The sequence below is a fragment of the Podarcis raffonei genome, chromosome 15 (genome assembly GCF_027172205.1).
Source record: "Podarcis raffonei isolate rPodRaf1 chromosome 15, rPodRaf1.pri, whole genome shotgun sequence".
NCBI classification, from domain to species: domain Eukaryota; kingdom Metazoa; phylum Chordata; class Lepidosauria; order Squamata; family Lacertidae; genus Podarcis; species Podarcis raffonei.
This window is the reverse complement of record NC_070616.1, coordinates 41445234-41465512: the sequence shown is the minus strand read 5'-3', so window position 1 is coordinate 41465512 and position 20279 is coordinate 41445234. Positions and strand designations below refer to the sequence as shown.

General features: G+C 39.9%; 1 protein-coding gene across 7 annotated transcripts; it reads left to right on the top strand.

Annotated features, from left to right (window-relative positions):
• The first annotated feature begins 74 nt into the window (after nt 1-74).
• On the top strand, nt 75-19147 carry CDCA2 (cell division cycle associated 2). 7 transcript variants are annotated; one of them, XM_053366514.1, is made up of 16 exons: nt 75-251; nt 595-721; nt 3093-3560; nt 5505-5632; nt 6498-6612; nt 7731-7912; nt 9177-9261; nt 10396-10583; nt 10762-10837; nt 11068-11186; nt 11351-11414; nt 12117-12187; nt 12663-12773; nt 13695-13875; nt 15274-16100; nt 18384-19147. In XM_053366514.1, exons 3-15 carry the CDS (start codon nt 3170-3172, stop codon nt 16071-16073), a joined length of 2511 nt encoding a protein of 836 aa, XP_053222489.1. In that variant the 5' UTR covers nt 75-251; nt 595-721; nt 3093-3169; the 3' UTR covers nt 16074-16100; nt 18384-19147. The 7 variants fall into 7 exon arrangements, with proteins under 7 accessions (XP_053222489.1, XP_053222484.1, XP_053222490.1 ...); XM_053366509.1 differs by having other exon boundaries at nt 595-768; XM_053366510.1 differs by having other exon boundaries at nt 248-333; nt 595-768.
• The last annotated feature ends 1132 nt before the right edge of the window (nt 19148-20279 follow it).

Here is a 20279-nt window from a genome sequence, read left to right as displayed (position 1 = left end):
AAACGTTTAAAGCTTCCGCCGCGCGGCGGAGGGGAGGGGGAAGAAAATAGTTCCCGAGATGCGAAAGGTTTCTGGCCTGCGGTGGCTGAGGAGACCCTCAGGCAGCTCCTTACGTCCTCTCGCCTGAGGCTGGAGCGCGGCTGCCACCCGAGACGGAAGAGAAAAGGAGGCGGAGAGTGTGTGGTGACGGCGGAGGGATACGTCGTTCGCCGTGGTCGCCGGTTTGAATGGGGCGCGCGAGGCAAGAGCAGGTCGGTCGTTGAGGAGCCGCTGAGGCGCCACTGAGGCAGCTCGGCCTGCCTCGAACTGGGCAGCAGTTGAGGGGAAGTGGAGGTAAAGGGACCGGGAAATGCAGGGGCCCCTTATTAACTCTCCCAATTAATTAATCCGGAGCAACGCGTCTCTGCTATGGGGCTGCAAATGGAGCTCCTTGAGTAGTTTTGAATTTTGGCGGGGTGGGGAGCAAGATCGAGATCTACTGGGGTGATCGGGATCTACTGGGTGACTGCAGTCGATGTGTCATTCCCAAATTGTTTCAGTGGCAGCAGCTAAACGATCCTCTCTACGCCCCACTTTCCGCCCCCCATTATATAGCTCCAAGCAAAGGGGGGAACCAGGAGTTGATTTCTGTGCAGGAGACCTGTCAGACTCCCAACAAACAAAATTCCCTGGCTCCCGATTCTTTAATTCGAAGCTGTGGTTGGTGGATCTCTGGGATCTGGTCAGAAACAAAATAGTCCTGAAGTTTTGCTTCTTGGCGGATACATGGTATGTATATGTATATATAGTTCTAGTTATGATCAGTTTTCCCTTTCTTTCTTTCCCTTTCTTTCTGGGGGTACTCAGTGGTATGCAGTACCGGCGCCGTATTTTCTAGAAGAAAAGCACTGGTTATGACTGTGGGGAGACAGGCAGTGTGTCCGAGTCCCCTTCTGATTCCTGGATCCAGGACGGATTCAATTCTCGTTTCCTGGGGAGGTAATGGCCCTCTCCAGTATGGTTTATTAAGGTAACAAAGGAAGTTACTCTTTGCCAGATAGCAAATGGGCAGGCCTCCCTACCTCAACTCGCTGGTGGCTAGAAAGAGTAAAGGCCAGAATTGAGGTGTGTGGGAGGTAGAAGCTAGAAGCAAGGCTGGGACACAACACCATGCCTGATTTCTGCTGGAATCCAAGGCTGAGGCTATGAGAGAAGCAAGACCCTCTCAGGGTGTTAATGCTATCAGCCCCTCCATTGGAGGCTCAGGTTGTATATACAGTACAGGCATCAAACATTTTAGGCACATCCAACTGAGGCATGATTGGTGATGGGTGGGTCCGTTTGGACCTAGAAGAACGGGGCAGGAGACACTGTTCTGTGCTCCACTTATATGCACACTGTTGATGCACGTGGGTGCTAGGAACAGAACTCAAATGCAAAATTGTTGCTGCCTGTGTGCGTAAATAAACCATATACCCAAAATACACCACAGTCTTCGCTGTCCCTCATTCTGAGGAAATCAAATCCTGCGTAAGCACCTGGAATCTTGCACTACTTGGAGATTAGGGTGGCATTCAACAATATACTGTTACAAAAGTTATGTGCCTCCGCCACATGATGGCAAGAGCCCATGGGGTTCTAGGCATTCACCCAGAGCCTCTGGACCTAGTTTGAGGCAGAGACTGTTGTAGCTTTAAGAAATATGGTTTATTCACCTATTTACATCTTTGGTCTGCATGAAGGGAGTCCATATCTTACAGCACAGTCATTTCAAGAGGGGCTGGTACCCCACAGCAGTGCATCACCTCTGCAGCCAGCCTGCATAGATATGGATCCCAGACCTTCTTTCTCCTTCCCAGAACCCCTTGCTACCAAGCTCCCTGTTCCTGTCACCTCAAACACACAGTTACCCTGGCAACCTTCCAAACCCCTGTCTCTGTACTTACTTTGGGGGGACGGGGGACGGGACAGTTCTCTTGCATTTTCAGTGGCTGTGTTTTGTTTCTTAATGGCCCTAGCTTGGCCAGGTTTTGTCTAGGCTAGCCCAGGAATTCCTCTTCAGTTTGCATTTCTCCCTTCACATCCCAAATCATCAAAATCCTACCATTTATTTCTAGGGTTTAGTGGCCCCCCCATCTATAACTATATTTTTCCATTAGCTTAAGTAGATTTTACTGACAAAGAAACAAAATTCAAGGGTTGCAGTTATGTATTATAAGCCTTGCCTAGGATTATATGAACTAAAGCATTCAGAAAACTCAGTGGGGCTTACTCCCAGGACTGCAGCTTTTAACAGATGCATTAGAAGCTGGTTTTCTTTCCACACTTCTTGGGGATGAAGGGTTAGTATGTAATTACTCTGAAGTAAGTACCACAGTATTCAAATGGGGTTTGCACCCAGGAAAGTAAGCCTGCAGGTTTACTTCACTCTGAAGTAAACCTTATGATTGTCAGTGGGATTTATTTCTGTGTAAGTAATATGCATGTGGAATTGTGATTGTGTGCTTTGAATGTGTGTTTTAGTTCTGAGCTCTATGCATTCAGTGGGGCTTACTCCCAGAGAAGTGTGCATATATTCACAGCTGTAATTTATAAAGGCCACTATTCTTTTCACATTTGGTTGGGGGGTAAGCCTTAAATTCTCGACTGACTTTTGAAGAGGCATGCATGTATCTGTATCCTGAACCCCTACCCACCAGACAAAGAACTCCAGTTCTTGTTCTACCAAAGTCTTTAATGCTCAGATCAGATTGCTACATAAGGCAAACTATATTACAAGATTTAGCAGATAAAATACTAGGTAAGATACATGGCTAAGCATCCAACACATGGCACACTCACAGCTAGGCCTTCCTTTTGAAGAGTGGGGCAGGTGCTTCACAAGCAGTTAAGAGTCCTGGGATTGGGCAAGCAAACAGGCACTTGTTTGGCTGGGTTGGGGCACTGAATGAGGCTTTTCTGCTAGAGACATCTGTTGTTGTATCGGATTCCTCATCAAGGTCTGAATCTCATCCGCCACCCCAGTCTCTGAGCCCTCTCTCACATCAGACACTATTTTGAGTCCTCATTCCAGCATGGAATTGGCTAATATCTTGCTTTTGTCTCAAAAACAGGAGAGCTCCGGCTTTGCAATGGTATCTTGGTGCAGAAGTTGTGGTTTGGAGACAGAAGCTGTGTTCCCAGCAACGGAATGATTTGCATCACCTATAAATCAAAGGCCGTAAAGACTTTTCCAATGGAAACTCGGAGTAATAGGAAGGTGCTTTCTGAATGTTCTAATGTGCAAACCAACCTACATTTGGGGCTTGAAAACTGCATTGACAGTACAAAGAAGGCAGACAGTTGTTCATCAGATGCTCTAACAGTAGACATGTCTACCATGTACAGCAATGCAGGAAGCCATCTGGTAGAGGATCACCCCACGACCTTGGGGGATACAGACTATTTGACACCAAACAAGAATGGTTTTGATTCAACTTATGGAATATCAAGCAGCTATGCTTCACCTCCTGTAGACTTTTCTGCTCTTACAGCAGCTGATTTTGGAATCACACCAAAGTCATTTACGAAACAAAATAAAGGTAAGGATTGAGGAGGTCAGAAATATTTTTATGCAATGTTCCTTGTACATGTAGCATTCTGAATCATTTACACTACAAGAAATATGTAAATGGTAGGCATGAATTGTTAGGACATTGGCCGTCTTCTGGTGGGTCAGGACCCAGTTTTTGCCATGGCCTGCTCTAAGGTTGGTTGCAACAGCAGCACTGCTACCATTCAGTTATAAGGTAAGAACTTTAAAAAAATGATCCATAAATGCATGTCTAGGTTGAAGGATGGGTACTGGGTCTGAAAAGGTTCAGGTGACAGTCATTTGTCACAAAAATTCTTTGGAACTGTGCGTGTATGCATGCATGCACACACATGCCAGGAGTCTATAAACAAACTTGTTATCTCACGGTGGGCGTCCTTCTCTGCCATGATGAGCATGATTTAGCTGGGTTCCTATGTTCTAACAAATAATTTGAGCCAATGTGCTCAAAGATTCTCTTGCTGCTCTTCCGCACTAAACCTTGGAGCAGGGTCAAGCCCCTTTCCCACTACCAGTTGCAGGTGATACCTACTCCTGTAATTGCACTGAAATTTTCTCCCACAACAGAGTTATGGAAGTACTCCAAACACAAGGTGATACCATAGGAAAGAGCCCTCCCCTTCAGAAAAAGAGCAGTATCCGTGATAATCACAGGGTAATCTGAAGAAGTGTGCATGCACATGAAAGCTTATACCTGAACAAACTTAGTTGGTCTATAAGGTGCTACTGGACAATTTTTTTATTATTTATTTCAACAGCGTCAGAGCAACATGAATCTAGAATGACAGGTTTTGTTATGGCTGCCAAGGCCAGTAAAAATTTGCATTTTTTTCTGTAATGTGTTATTTTATCTACTGTTTTTTCGGTAGAGATATAAATAAAGAAAATTGGGGGTTTTTTTGTTTTGTTTTTTGAAAGAGGACGTTTACTTGTAAAGAAGGCAGTCTTCAACTTTTAAGCGGCTCTGGAAATGAAGGTACAGTACACCGGCATTGTTGCTTAGAAAGACTTGGAGCAGAGGTTCCCAAAGCAGTGGTTTGTGAGCTTTATACTGGTGACGTGTCTTTGAAGAGACAGTGGCTGTGCTGCTCTATTGTTATCTAAGCCTGGGCTATGCACTATATGTTGTTTCTCTTCCATATAGCAAAGCAATCAGCATTTCTGTTGTCCTTTTGCTGTATTTTACCCAGATACAGAAGGCAGGTAGCCAATGTTCTTGATGTCATTTCTGAGGGCCTTTCCTGTGCTATCTCTGGCTGTTTGTGCATGCATGCCAAGGGTCTGTCCAGGTGTGGAGCCAGTCAGACAAGTGAGGGCTTGACAGACCTTCGTTTCTATCACAAGTGCTGTCATTCCCCTCTTAATACCCGTCACGCTTCCTTTCCTTCCCTCCATCCTTAATGTCCCCCACCCTAGAAGTAGAAGCCTCCTTTCCTCCTCAACAGCCTGGAAATTCTCAATGTGAGTGGTATTGTTGAGAGACACCAGGTAAGTAGGGATAAAACCAATAAAGTTTTCCAGGCTGTGAACCACAATGCTTGCAAGTAAGTACCATATAAAATACAGACTACCTTTTGATCTAAGTGCGTGGGATCAAGCTTCCGAGACTGCAGCCCTATGCATGTCTACCACTGATTTTGGTGAGGCTTACCTCTCCATAGAATCAGGTGCATGGTGCTCCCTTGAATGACCACCCCTTGAAGCAATAGAAGCCATTCCTCTTCAACAGCCCTGACATGATATTGTTGAGAGACACCAAGTAAGATAGGGAATTAAAATTACTGCAACAGGCGGGGGGGGGGGATGAATTTGTCTGCCAAGACCCTCAGCAATTTTTATCTATGGAACAGAAAGATGTGGGAACCACTGACTTGACACTTGCGCTTCCTTCTCTATTCATTGAATGTTCAATATAGATTGCATTTTGTTTTAGGGGACTCAGAAAACCTGTTAAAAAAATTTAGACGGCGGTCTACGATTGGAGTGCGGGGTTCTCCAGAAAATAATTCTCTTATCCAATACATTGCTCACCAAAAGAGAATAAAGAAGCAAGATACTCTGGTAGGTGTGTTGTAATCTGTAATGTGGACATGGAAGCAGTTAATTGCAGATGTTTGCAAAGAATGTACATCCATTTCTAAAGTCTGCTTTACAGCAGTGAAGTAGATGCTGCCTCTGGGACCAAACAAAGAGGGTGCTGGGTTCTATAGAGTTTTGATGGATGCCCATAGCAGGGGCCAAAAGTATAGCTTTGATAATCAGCTCAAACTTTTGCTCAGCACCCATCCTGCCTCTGCCTCCTTCCCAGGTCCAAGTTGAGCTTGGACTCCTCACTGTCACCTTGAGTCTTGGAGGCACTAATGCATAGGGAGGGTCAGTGTTCCTGTATGGAAATCATGTTTATTATTTTTTAAGTATGTTACTGAATTGTTGTGGCCTATGGGTTTAAACAAAGAGATTTTAAAAATCTGAGAACAAAAAGTGACCATATCCAGGTCAGATATAATGAAGCACAACAAAATTAAATTATGATTTGCCTTTCTAAATTAGTTTTGTTGGTTTTTTTTAGAGGGGGTGACAGAGGAAATTGGGTTAAATTGCATGGGTGGTTACAAATAAGACACACACACCCTTCTTCTGGTGGAAGCCATAATTGAATAACCATTTCTTAAAATACTTACATTCACTTTAAAAATTATAAAACAAGTACAATGAAAACAATGTGCAAAGTACACTTCATGTGCAACATGATAAAAACCTTTGGATTGTCAGAACTGGTAATCAATGTAGGAAATATACTTTAGGTGCAATTAAACTTGACATTTCCTTTATGATTGATATGGAAGAAAAGCAAGGCTGTTCTGTGAGACAGTCATTTGTTTTTATGGTGAAATTGTTTGGATTTTTTTCTGGTATCTTTGAACAGGCTAGTCCTCTTCAATGTCGAAACACTTGGCTAAAGGACAAGATAGCTGCCTTCCAGTTTTCCTTTAAACCACTTGAGGAATCAAAGGAGAGTGCAATCCATATAACTGGCAGCTGTAAGTAAGGAAAATCGAAGCTCAGCCTATATTATGTATATTTGCTATTGAACGTAACAAACAAGTCCAAGAAAGCAACTTAAATTCCGTAATTCAAACTGAATACCATATTGGCCTGAATATAAGCCGCACCTGCAAATAAGCCGCACCTTAAAAATTAAAGGGGGAAAAAGAAAAAAAGACAATACCTGAATATAAGCCGCTCCCTTAAAATTGGGTTACAGGCTGAAAATCACTGTGGTTGGTATACAGTGGTACCTCCGGTTACATACGCTTCAGGTTACAGACTCTGCTAACCCAGAAATAGTGCTTCAGGTTAAGAAATTTGCTTCAGGATGAGAACAGAAATTGTGCTCCGGCGGCGTGGCAGCAGCAGGAGGCCCCATTAGCTAAAGTGGTGCTTCAGGTTAAGAACAGTTTTAGGTTAAGAACGGGCCTCCAGAATGAATTAAGTACTTAGCCCGAGGTACCACTGTAATTGTAACTCCAAGTCAATTTAAGCCTTTGATCTTGCAAGCCTGCAAAAGTTACTGTACAGTCACTAAAATCGCAAATTGCTCTTCAATTGCTACAATTTCACAGGCGCTCACACCCGTAAATGGCAAATGAACAGTATCAAGCTCACAAATCGGCAAGAAAACATTGCTTCCCCCCTTTTTACCGTATGTGTTTCAGCAGCGATATCATAAAAGCCAATTTTTGTAAGGTCACAAATTTAAGTCACACTTTAGCTTTTCATGGTCAGAATTTGGAAAAAAAATGAGGTTTATATTCAGGCTAATACGGTACTTTTTAGATAGTTTTCAGTAGGATGTATCTAGTGTCTTCATCAATATTTTATCTCATCTGCTTGAAATAACTGCCAGAAATCTTGTAAACCACTTTGGGAGGTTACTGTACTTTTTCATTTATAAGACTAGGGTTTTTTATGTTAATGTTTAAAAAATGGGGTCATCTTATACACAGATAGTGCTGAGTGTATTTTCTTAATTTTGAGTCCCCAAGAATAGGGGGCATCTTATACACGGGAGCGTGTTATACACGGAAAAATATGATATATACCTGGAAAACAGTAAAGAAATGCTTTTAAATAAATAATATAAATGAATTAAATACAGCTATGAAAACTGAAACAAGTCTTCATGAGCAATCTAAAGTGGGCCTATCAGAATGTAAGGATTTTGAGGGAAATCGACACTGGAAATCTGTCAGTAGAGGAAGAACCCCAGCTGATATTCAAGTTGACAGTACTGTATCTTCATTACAGAAACATCTCATCAGCACTACTGCTGTTTCTAAGGTATTCTTTCTCTCTCTGTTTGTGTGTGTGTTGAAACTGGTGACATTAAATTCCCTCTCTAGCTATGTCTCTCGTTCGAAATAAATAAAATTGAAAGCACTATCAAGAGCCTCAGGCTATTCACAATATTTCCCATAAAATACTAGGAAGTAAGTATTTTCTTTGAACTTCTACTGACAAGAGAAGAAAATATTTTGGAGTAGTGTCCAGATGTTTTTAGAAACATTTATCTCTGAAGTTCTTTTTCAACTTGTATACTGATAGCTTCAATTCCAATTATCTGAACTTGGAATTTCTGGTGGGGTGAAAGCCACAATATAAACCAGCCAGAAAAAGATCTTGTTTTCTTCCAAACCATTCTACCACAATTTTTCTCAGAGCAGAGAAGATGATAGCTGCTTTGTAAAAATTGCATTGTCTCTTACCTTCTCAAAGCCAAAGAGAGAGTTTTCTTTGTTTGCTGTGAAGAAGCTTCTGAGACCCTGGATTTTGGGGAACCTTCTCTGTCTCATGGGTTTTGCCGCTGTAGCAGCTGTAATCTGTTTCTTTCATGTGGAATTTTGCCAGAGAGCATGAAAATTCTGCATTTTTCCTTTTGTGGACTCCACAAAAGCAGCAAGATCTGGCTCCTCTCCCCTACTGAAGCTAGATAAAAGGCACATTATTCTTCACAGGAGTGGAGGTAATGATGCCTTCTCCATAACTCCTCTTCCAGCTTTTGATGTGTTTTGCTGAAAACTAGCTCATGCTTGGACAAAACCAGTGGTTTGGTTGATGCCTCAGCAGTCTCCATGGTCTGTGTCCCACCTCCATTTCACCCCCATTTTCCTTCTAAAGCATTTTTTGGTATGCATGTATAATTGTTATTATTATTATTTATACCCCGCCCATCTGGCTGAGTTTCCCCAGCCACTCTGGGCGGCTTGTATCCCAAGCTTTTGAATGTTGTCAGTATTTGGTCATCTACAGTGTTTCTCAACCTTTTTCCGACTTTTTTCTTTCCTCTTGATACCCTTGACTGGGTCCAGAAAGCAACTCTGCCTCAGGTTACTCCCCTCCATCTCTGCCAGAATCTCTCCCACAAGTGGGAGGGGCGTTGCCATTGCCACAGACCAGAACAGGAAGCCTGATTTTGGTTTCTTAGAATTCCTAAACAATGCCAAGTATGAGGCATGGTAAACCAAGTTTACACTATGAGGCTTGTGTAAACTAAGTGATGTGTCCTTTAAAAATTGACATTTCAAATAACCCCTGCTGTTCCTAGGTTATTCCAGTCTTGCAGGCAGATACTAGGGAATCTGGATGCATCCCTTTGGAAGCAACGCCAGATAAGTCAAAGGCTGTGTGTGGTGAGTACTAACATCCATGTTATTAAGGCTTTATTAAAACAAAAACGTGTAAGTGTTTTCTTTTTGAATGTGATGTTTGAAAATAGAACTAAAATCGTAACTTTGATATATATTGTACAAGACAATAGCAATAGTGCAGTGGAAGGTTTAATAGCTTACTTTAAGCTGCCCTGATTAATAATAATCATAATCCTAAAAAAGAAGGGTGGGATGTAATTCTTAAATTGTAATCTAAAACTGTTATTTCTGATCAAATATGCAAGTAAGTGTATTAAGCGATGTTTTGAAAGATAGTAGTGTACGTTACCAGGAAATGATGCTTAACAACTATGCTTATCAAATAGATGGTTTTATAAAAATTTTGGGAAGCTTTTGAAATATGGAACAAAAAGCCACTTGAGGGGTGTTTTTACATAAGATTCCCATCTGTTTTGTGATGGTTTGATACAGTGTTGGTAGTTGAAAACTAAAATTAGTCCAGCTAAAATCACAAGTCACTAAGTATTGTTTTCACATAAAAATAAAAATATGATGGTTCTTGATAAAGTAAAAATCAGTTATCTTTCCTTGCTCCCTTATGCATGGAAAGAAAGTCTCATTTAGTTCAGTGACACTTACATGTAAAGGATTGCAGGCTTAATCCTTTATAAAATAGGGAAGTACACAAGAAAATTGTAGGCAATTTTAGCACATAACAAATGCTCACAATATTTTATCAATACTGTACATAGTACAGGAAGGCCTTGAAAAATCATTGGCTTAATGCTGCCACACACCCCTTGGAAAGTCTTTCTGGCAAGCATAGAATTGGATCTATATCGTCCCCCTGAACCAAAATCAAACTTGTCAATTTCACTGATGTGAAGAAAGATCCTTTGGTGTGGGTTGGATAGCCTTTCATGAAAATACTACTTCAGTGTTGCTGTTGACTCTAGTAATGTGATATTACTAGATTTGTAAGAAACATGCTCTCTTTCCCTCACGCCCAATGTTCTACTAGTATATCCTAGAGAGAATTTTTCACATGGCCACATACACATGTACACGGTAGAATTATTGAATATATTTTAGCAATACAAATAGTTTGTAGCTTACTCATCTCCTCCCCACTTTTTTTTTTAACTACCTGTGCAGAATTAAGCAGCAATGCTACATCTAATCAAAGCTGTAAGAAAGTTAGATTTGCAGAAAAACAGAGCTTGGAAATATTTGATGGAAACAAGCCACCCATTACCCCCATACAAAAAGAACAATTGCCTTCTAATTCTCTTCATTCTGCTTTGAAGAAAACGCCAGTAACTACGTTCACAGAAGACATGAAGGTTGGTTATATGACCATCATTTGTGTAGTATAAGCTTTGTGTGTGTAGCAAAATCATTAAAATTGGGAAAACCTAAACATATTTGAAAGTCAACATTTGTTTAGATTTCATAAACAGAACAGACCACCTACGAAAACCCATTCAGCAGCTGAAGATTGATAACACTACTCTTTTATAGGGACATCTTGATAAAAGAACGGAGGAAGGAAGTGAAGTGCTCCCAGATTGCGAAAACTTTGAAACACTGCAAATAGGTTTGAAATGCTTTCTCTCTTCCCACCCCTCTACCATGAACTCAAACTTATTCCTAAGTCCTTAGACATGAATTGAACTTGGTTGCATGAAACTATATAGGAATCTGTCAACACAGCTTGAACGTTCATCTTGTACAAGTAATATTACAGAAAGAAGTACCGGACCAATAGCTGAAATGAAGATATGCAGCAATGATCTAGAATCTGACATATTTGACACCTTTCTGTAGATCGTCCGTTACGTAGACGAAGAGAAGCCATGTTCAGTGCATCAGGTTCAAGAGAAAAAAGTTCTATCAAAAGTCCTGACAAGCAGCCCTCGTCCCAGCCAAACTTTGATTATCTTGATGTAAGTTGGCTTCACACTTTTTTTTGTGTTGTGCCATTTTTATATATTTGAAGCAGGAATGTTCAGATATCTGTCTGGATTAACCCTTCTCTTGCCATATTTAACACTGTACACATTTGCATTTTATTGTAAAGCATGTTTGTAATTTTACTTTTGTATTACAGGAGCTTCTTCAACAATCACCTGATGTATCCACTTCTGAATATGCTGTAAACTCTGATCTGGAAGGTGAAGTTCTGTTCCTGTATTCTTACAGTTGAATTATTCACCATCATGAGTTAATTCATGTATTACACATTACCACTGAAATTTAAGAGTTGCCACTCTGTGGTTTTGTGTTACAGCAGAATGTTAAATATGAACCTCATGCCATGTTGCTGGCTCATGGAGAGGAGCAATACTGTTATGTGAAGGAATTATGTAATTTGATAGGTTCGTGAGGTTTCCATTTACAGGGGTGTGGGACACAAGTAGGGTGAAGCATTTTCCACACCATGACAGTCTTGACAATAAATGGTAAACTAAAAAACAATGTGAGGCTGCCAGATTATTGGGAATATCCAACTAAGTCATACTCAGAATGGATCCACTGAAATTAATTGTTTTCATTTGATCTGCTCTTGAGTCTGATAAACACTGGAGATCACCAGTTAGTTCTGACCCACCAATATTTAATGCAACACTTCCTGAGTGTATATTACCGTGTTGATATAGACTTGGGATATTTTCAGTAGAAAATAAATGCCTAAGCACATAGTCCTTGTGTATAATAAATGCATGAGCACTGGAAGGATTCTAACGGAAAAGGTTTGAATTACTCGTTAAAATTTTTGGAAGGAGCCCATTGCTGCATATGCAGCAAGCTATCAGTGTGGCTGAGCTATAGTGTCAAACCTGCAGATGTAATTTGAGTCTTGTTCTCATTTTTAGAAACAAAAAATAGTAATCCGGCATTCCAGGCAACTTCCACTAGAACCACCAGGTCATCTGCTAAAAGGAAGGTGGGTTTATTCCTTTATCAGCACAGAGTTACTCTTTCTTAAGAACTAACATTGCAGTAAGTGAATATATTGCTTTTTTATTATTTGCATGATGATTTCATAATTTGTTGTATATCATACATCACTCAGGTATATTTTAATGTTGAACAGTTTAGAAATGTATACATAGAGAAATATGTGTAAAATACTTTGTTTAGATTTGATATACTCACACCTGTGAATTTACACAGAAACGTTTTTCAGTCTTCCATCAGCTATTTTGTACATGCTAGTTACTTTTAGAATTTGTAATAAATTAATATCTCTTGCATAATAAAAAAAAACTGGCAGAGAAAATTATCAGTGAAATGAGAATTTTCTTTGAAGTTTTGTAGCTGCATAATACTACTTTGCATTTTTTAAATACACTTTACCATATGTAATTTTTGTACTATAGCAGCCTCTTGACTTTTTAAAATTGGTGTTTCTCTTCCAGTCTATCAACAAAGCAGAAGAAATGGCTCTTAACCCTACAAAAAAAACCCTCCCAAAATCCACCAAATTCCAAAAGGCAGAAGCGGCAACGAAATCGACTGAAAAGAGAACAGTAAGTTACACAGGTTTAAAGCTAACCGCTCCCATATGCTTTAAAAATAGGCTACAGATTGTTTGTTTTTAAAAACAGACTTTTAAGCCACTTACTGTAAGTGTGTCCTATAAGCAGCATTCCTTGCATTGGTGGAATCCTAGCCCAGCTGTGAAGGCGTGAACTCAGTGTTTCTCAGTATTCTCCTACACACACAAAGAAAATAAGAAAATGTTTTAGCCACTGTGCACTTTGTCACCACTGTCCCCTCTTCACTCCTGTGCCCTGAATGAAAGGGAGGGAAGCTGGTATCCAATCAGGATTAATGTTGGAAAGGGAGTTTGCTCAGCCTACATGTGGTCCAGCAAAAAAATTAGAAGCCTAGTTTCTAGCAGAATTTTCAAATGTTATTGTTCACTTTCCAAGGGTAGTTATTTATTTTATTTTCAGTGTCAGGGTTATTAATGATTTTCATGGGTGCTGTGTTGTCGACCCTCGTTCAGTGTAATTGTCACTAGTACACTAAAAGGTAAAGCACCACTGACACTTAAGTCCAGTTGCAGACGACTCTGAGGTTGCGGTGCTCGTCTCGCTTTACAGGCTGAGGGAGTTGGCATTTGTCCTCAGACACTTTTTCCGGGTCATGTGGCCAGCATGACTAAGCCGCTTCTGGCGCAACCAAATCCCAAAACTGGAGCAGCACACGGAAACGCCATTTACCTTCCCGCCGCTTTCAAACTGCTAGGTTGGCAGGAGCTGGGACAGAGCAATGGGAGCTCACCCCGTTGCGGGGATTCAAACTACCGACCTTCTGATTGGCAAGCCCAAGAGACTCATGGGTTTAGACCACAGCGCCACCCACGTCCCTTAAGGTAAAGTTAAAGGTGAATGATTATCTGTCAGGAGAAGGAGTGTTCCATTGTGTCTTCTAAATATCACCAGGCTGTCAGAAGCAAGGTTTTTGGAAAGAGGAGAAGAAGGAAAAAGAAGGAAAAAGCATTGTATGGGGAGCGACAAACTGTTTCAAAGAAACCTCTCTTGAGCCCAATTCCGGAGATGACAGAAGATTTCTCTTTTATATCATCTTATCAAAGCACACCAAAGTCAGAAGTTTCTATCTTCGGTATGTAAAACTGTTGTTTGATTTTCTGTTTTCTGTAATTAGTAGCTGATTTAGAGTTCATTTTAATTAGTTTTGCATGCTGACAGCAGGGTTTTTTGTTTCTATCAGCAGGTTTTGAAACGGCTCAGTCTGCTGAAGGTGTCACTTAAAATCTTCTTAATGGCTAGGCCAAAAATTACTAGCAGACCTTGACATTTGAATCTAAGTCTCATTTAGCATTTAATAGCCTGGCCCTTTTCTGTGGCATCAAAGCAGCTAAGTAAGAGGTAGGGTAAGCAGAGAAATTGGTCAAAGAGAATATTTCAGGAGAGAAGTTGGAAGTCTTTTGGAAGACCAAAAATAAATCCTACACAAATTGGCCACTATTTTACTTTCGGGTCATTCCATATCAAGTGATCCAACTTTTTTATCTCATGTCATCTAATTTTCTTAGTATTTTGTACACTTGTTGAAAGATCAGAACTGATTTAAATCTAAAATTTTATTTTTTATCTCATCTTGTTTGTGAGTTAATGAGGATTTGAAATGTAAAAAAAATGACAACTTTGGCCTTACCGAACTACACAAAACCTTAAAGCTCAGCCCAGAATTGAGATACATCAAAACTAAAAACACCAATCTCTTCAGAATTTCATGGGCTTTAATATGATATGGATTGGATTGGGATGATATGTAACATGATGGACTTACTTTAAATTTTAAATGTAAGTTACAAAATTGAAAATTTTAAAAAATATGTTTAAAAAGTTCAAAAATTGTGTTGATTACTTAATATTTCTAAGAGCTACCTGCAAAATTTCATCTTGGGATTTCAATGGGATCACATTATTTATATTGTACAGACATGTCTGCCTTACTGGGTTCTATTTAGGATAATCCTATTTAGGATTTTCTTGGCGCAAAATATAACAGAATAAACAAGACTTAAAACTATAATATCATTTGCTGCAGGCATTTCTTTTAAAAGTTATTCAGTTAAAAGGTACCTGAAAAGCTAGTCAGCCTTTTCTTTTAAAAATGTGTTCCAAAGCAGAGTGATAACTTGCTGTTGCATGATAGAAATAACGCATTGAAAAAAATCTTGTTAGTACTTCATTTCATGAAGATTAGAACAAAATGCATTATCACTGACTTCAAAATAGTAAGACCTGTGAAAAGCGCTTTACTGTTCAGACATCATGCAGAGCTACTGTTTGTGCTGTCCATAGTTTAGAACTGCATGGTTTTGTGCAGTCACCTCCAGAGGCAGTGCAAAACCATGCCTCTGATTTCTCATGCCAAACCATCCCTTAACCATACTTTATGTATTTTTAGCCGTTTGGTATTATGTCTTTGCCTTACACCTGATGATTAAAACAGAAACAACTTTCTTTTCTAATTGAAACTTTATTATCTTAGATAATTCCAGCTCTAGTGTCCTGAATGCAGAAAACCAACCTAACATACAAGATAGTAGTAGTAAGGACAACAGCTGTCTGCATTCCAGCCTCAATCTTGTGACGGAAGATGCTTTACCTGATAATGTATCTGGCTCATCCTCGCAGCTTCTTGACACGGCTACAAATGATATGAAAGATACTCTTCCTTGGAACCCACTTGAAAAGAGCTCTCCTGAGAAACCGAAGAGCTGCTATTTCCCAAGTGTTGAGGATTTTGAGTCTAAAACACCTGGAAACAACCCCAGTGTTCCTAGAGATAATGTGAACAAACTGCCTCCTTGGACAGTAAATGACTCTGAACTCCTAGATAATTTACAGTGTTCTATAGAGGAATCTTTCATGAGTGTAACCAGAAGTAATAAAAAAAGGGTGAGACGTAGCATGAGACTGCTTAAAGATGCGGAAAATGATGGGCTTGCCTGGATTCAGATGCCTGATGATAATGTCCTAGGCCAAGCTATCCTGGGTTCTGCTGGCAAAGCCCGGAAACGAAAGTCCACCTCCCATTGTCCAGAAGTGGAGCCACTTCATCCAAAGCAAGGGACTGGGGACCAAATGCTCTTGCCAATGAAGGAAGGGCAAAAGAAAACCCATGTTGCAATGGGCCCTTCTGAATCCAGGAGGAAGAGCATCAGTGTGCCGAGTCTTGAAGGAAACCAAAATGCCACCTTGCGCAACCAGAGAAACAGAAGAAGAAGCCTTGGCTACAAAAGTGATCGCTGCTACCAAAAGGATCTCATAAATCAGAAAATTATTTGAGAGTCAGACTAAAGTGCCTTTAGAAAGGTGAACATTTATGATTTCACTTCAGTGAATATAAGCCAAAACAGTGTTTATATGTGCTGGTTGATTTACATCAGTGGTTCCCAAACTTTTCCCCCATGGACCACTTGAAAACTGCTGATGGTCTTTGTGGACCACTTACCAATTTTTCTGCAAGTTGTAGCAATTCTAATGCACTATGCTAGATGCTATATTATATTTAATTGTATTTTCTTGCTATTATTTTTTATAGTGCATTACAATTAGCTTTCCATGGAATTCAAATTATAATGTGATAAATTACTATAAATTAACCTAATACAAATACAATTTAAAAACAATACGATAGAGAACTTTGAGGGGGGTGGGTTGAAGTAAAATCAAAAATAGGGAAATTCAAATGATGGAGGTTCTTTTCAGAAGTAATTGGAAATATAAAGATATGGTTTATGACAGCATAAAGCTTGTAAACCCCACCCGCTGTTGGCTTTTGGAGTCCCTCAATGTCAGACTGCCCACTGGGGCACAGCCAGAAAGCTGACCTCCTTGGCTAGTGATGGTGGACGATGATGGAAGCGTTGAAACCAACATAGTTTCATTTATGACATTTACAGTGCAATCCTATGCATGTTTACTCCTGCTGTGTTTTAATTGAGCTTACTGCCAAGCATTAGTGGACTGAGTTGTAGGCTAAGAAGGCATTGGGAGGACTAGTGAACTTAAGCTTCATTGTATTTACAATCCAAATCTTTATTACGATCATTAACCAGCATAAAAGGGTGGGATACAGTCATTTAAAATCTGAAAAGCGTTTTGGAAAGGTAAAAGGTATTAAAACAGAAGTTGAATATAAAAGTCTATAAGAAATTAGAAGCAGCTAAAAGAAACTAAAAAGGGATAGGAGCATTGGATGGGTGTGGAAGAGCATAAAAAGGCTGATATATAAAAGATTTTAGTTGCCACTGCCTATTTCCACGTGGATTGAAAATCATCGTTCATAGTTAGTGGGGCAAGGCCACGGGAAAATAAAGCTAGCTTAAGCCAATAATTGAGTATGGTCACCCACACTCTTGCCTCCACTTTAGTGAAGCCTGTCTCTAGTCTCAGAGTAGCATTAGAGACCCATTTTGGGACTTGAAGGACTGACCTTAGAAATGTGGATTGCACAAGTTCTAGTGTTGCAGAATTGGAAAAGGGACCCACCTGGGCACCATAGAGAAGTAGTGCTATTGGCTTGGCTTCAAATAATTTAAGTGCTGCTGGTATATAATGACCACCTCTTGTTTTTTTAAAAATTAAGAATTTCTGATGAGCTTCTCTGAGCAATTTCAGCAGCATAGTCCCCAGAATGGAAGACTACCCCCCAGGTATTTGAAGCAGGAGACCTGCTCAATCTTGTGGCCGTCTATGCTCCAGGAGCAGCTCCTAGGCCTTTTGGCAAATGGCTGCAGTAGTTATCAGAAGGAGGCGTACAATATGCCATCCAACTATCTTAGGGGCTCTGCTCCATATTTGTGTAGAGTTTAACTCCTGTCTTTTCCCAAAGATTTCCCCCTCTACAGCACGTGCCGTAACCACTTTAACTGTTGGACCCATTATTGGGTGATAACAAATTGATCATGTTTAACCTGTCCTCTAACCACATTCCTATGTTTTGTTAAATACTCAGAGAACACCATATCCCAAGCCTTTTTCATTTATTCCATTTTGGATGGATCCTTCCTAAGGCACACTCGCACAATAGATATAAAAGAGTCCCATGCTCACCAAGTGGGAAAGCTTTCCATTGCCACCTAAATAAAACCTTAAGTGTGGCCTCTTGAATTCAAACAGATACTGACTTCACAGGAAGTTTCTTCTAAACCTTGCTCCATTCATAATCCGATCTCTCCAGACATATTCTTGGTTATCCAGACGTAATTACAGTGCTCTCCAAGCAGTATTTGTGCTTTCAGCGAATAGCTCTGCAAATACCTTCACTTTTACCAGGAGTGCTGATGTCCAGTCCTTCATAAGGACCCTCTGCTTGTCAGTTTCATCATTGTCTAGGAGTGCGTTAGTCAGTTTTGTGCCTTTTGCCTTGTTGGTGTTTGTGGCAACATCTGACAGCTCAAGAGAGAATAGGTCCTTGTAACCCCTGCTAGCCAAGGATAACAAGAAAGCTGAAAAGACTCAGCATGCTATATAGTTGAATCCCATTGCCCTTTCATTCCGTATATTTTATTCTTCTGTAGCATTTTTAAACTTTTAAATGGGCATCATGTTTCTTTCTAGAAACAAAGTAATGTATCACATTTTCTCTTTCAGAGACCGTATCCTGTGTGTATCAGAAGAGGGCAGTATGGCATAACTTACAAATGAGCATATTTTATAAGGTTGCCTTTTGTTTTGTGTACTATATAGCTCGATCTCTAAGACACGTCAGAAACATTTTAAAAAATAAAATACTACGGGCCTGATCCATTTTAAACTAGTATTCAACTTAGTTATTTTAAAATTAATGGAAATTAGTTGTAACTAATTTGCTACATTGTCTAATCCAACCAGTTTGAAGTCTGTTCAAGCCCCTTTGGTTTCCATGGGAGAAATATAAGTACATGGTTTAATTCACTCTGTCACTATTTCATGTAGTTTCCATGGAACAGTGTCACAGTTCTTGTTCTTCCCATGTGGTCTTGTACAGATGCTTCTCATTTTCCATACATGAACCTGACAAAGTTATTTCTGTGTGGAGGATTGTATTTTGCTATAGATTGGAATTTGTTGTAAAATAGAATGAAATGCTTCAAAATATTAAGAATTCTTTATTGTGCTTTTGTGTGTGTTTTTACCTATGCATAGGAGTGTCTCTTCTTGTATTGTACATTATTATTGCATTAAGTATATAAACCTATATAGGCTTAAATTTTTGACTTTAAAAGGCTTAGTAGGCATTGATTCTTGTTTGCAAACATGAAGTAGAAAAATGTCCACCTGAAATGATTTTATTAGGTTTGAAGTGTGCAACAAATTTTTGTAGAAGTAAAGTTTTTATTTTCATAATGTGTCATTAAAATACATTGGAACCTCAATCTTGTTCTTACCCCATGGCTGCTGTTGTGCAAAATGTAGTGGATATCCTGTAAAAGGTAAGGATAGCTGCTTCTTGTCTATGAATATAAATGCAAGAATCTGGGAGTAATTTGATTATCCATGGCAATTCCTTTCCACTCCTTCCCGATTCTCAACCCCCAATCCTCTGTACCATCCAGGTGCACAATTTTTCTCCCACTGATTAATGTAAGGGTATTACAATTCGGTCACAAGGTGCCAAATACATTTCAGCAGAAGGATGAGGTAAAATGTGTTGTCTGTTCCTGAACCAACTTCAGCCTCATGGGAACTTCTGGTTTCTCTAGATCCATGGAAGAAGAGTAACTTTGAATGCCTGTTTGCATGTGATAAGATCAGGAGTATGAGGCATAGCAGATCTGTCTCAAGCTGTGGCCCAAGAAACTGTTTACCTCGGGTTCTAGAGGCTCAGAAATGTCATAGCAGTGCAGACATAATTATTTCTTAAAGCCTTCAGAGATTTCTTATATCCCTCCTTTGATTTTTGCCTGTTCAGGATTGTTTTTTTTAAAAGTGGTTGCAGTTTCAGTTTACTTTAATTGGTTGTGTGAAGTGGAGGTTAGCTTACAAAAACATCAGGGCAAAAAAACCAATCTAGAGCATTTTATTGATACTATGGGGTAAGAATTAAATAAATTTCATCTTTTAAAATGGTTTTGCTTTCCAGTCTTTTTATTATCTGGAGTTCTGCAGTACCTTGTCATTCTGTTTTTGTGTGCTTCAGTTTTATAGACACTTGCTTTTCTCCCCGGTTTCCTATTTGTAAGTCGAAAGAACATTTGGGGCGTGAGGGGTGAGAGGAACAGGCAGATTTTACTCTGTGATGGATTGGGTTACAGATGCTGATAGGAATTGGTTGCTTATGCAGAAGAGGGTTAAAGTTGTTCATGGGAATTTTTTAAGAGCAAGCACGTAGTTGCTGCAACTCCAGTAATCCAAAGCTAGGAGCTGAAACCTGAGCCAGGGCTGAATCTAAATTGAGGACTTGGAAGTGTAAATAGTGAGTGAACTGAGACTTGTTCAGCACTTATAGGGGAAAGAGGTATTTGGGACCATTGTACTTGAGAGGAAAGAGGAATTGGCAAGGGGCTC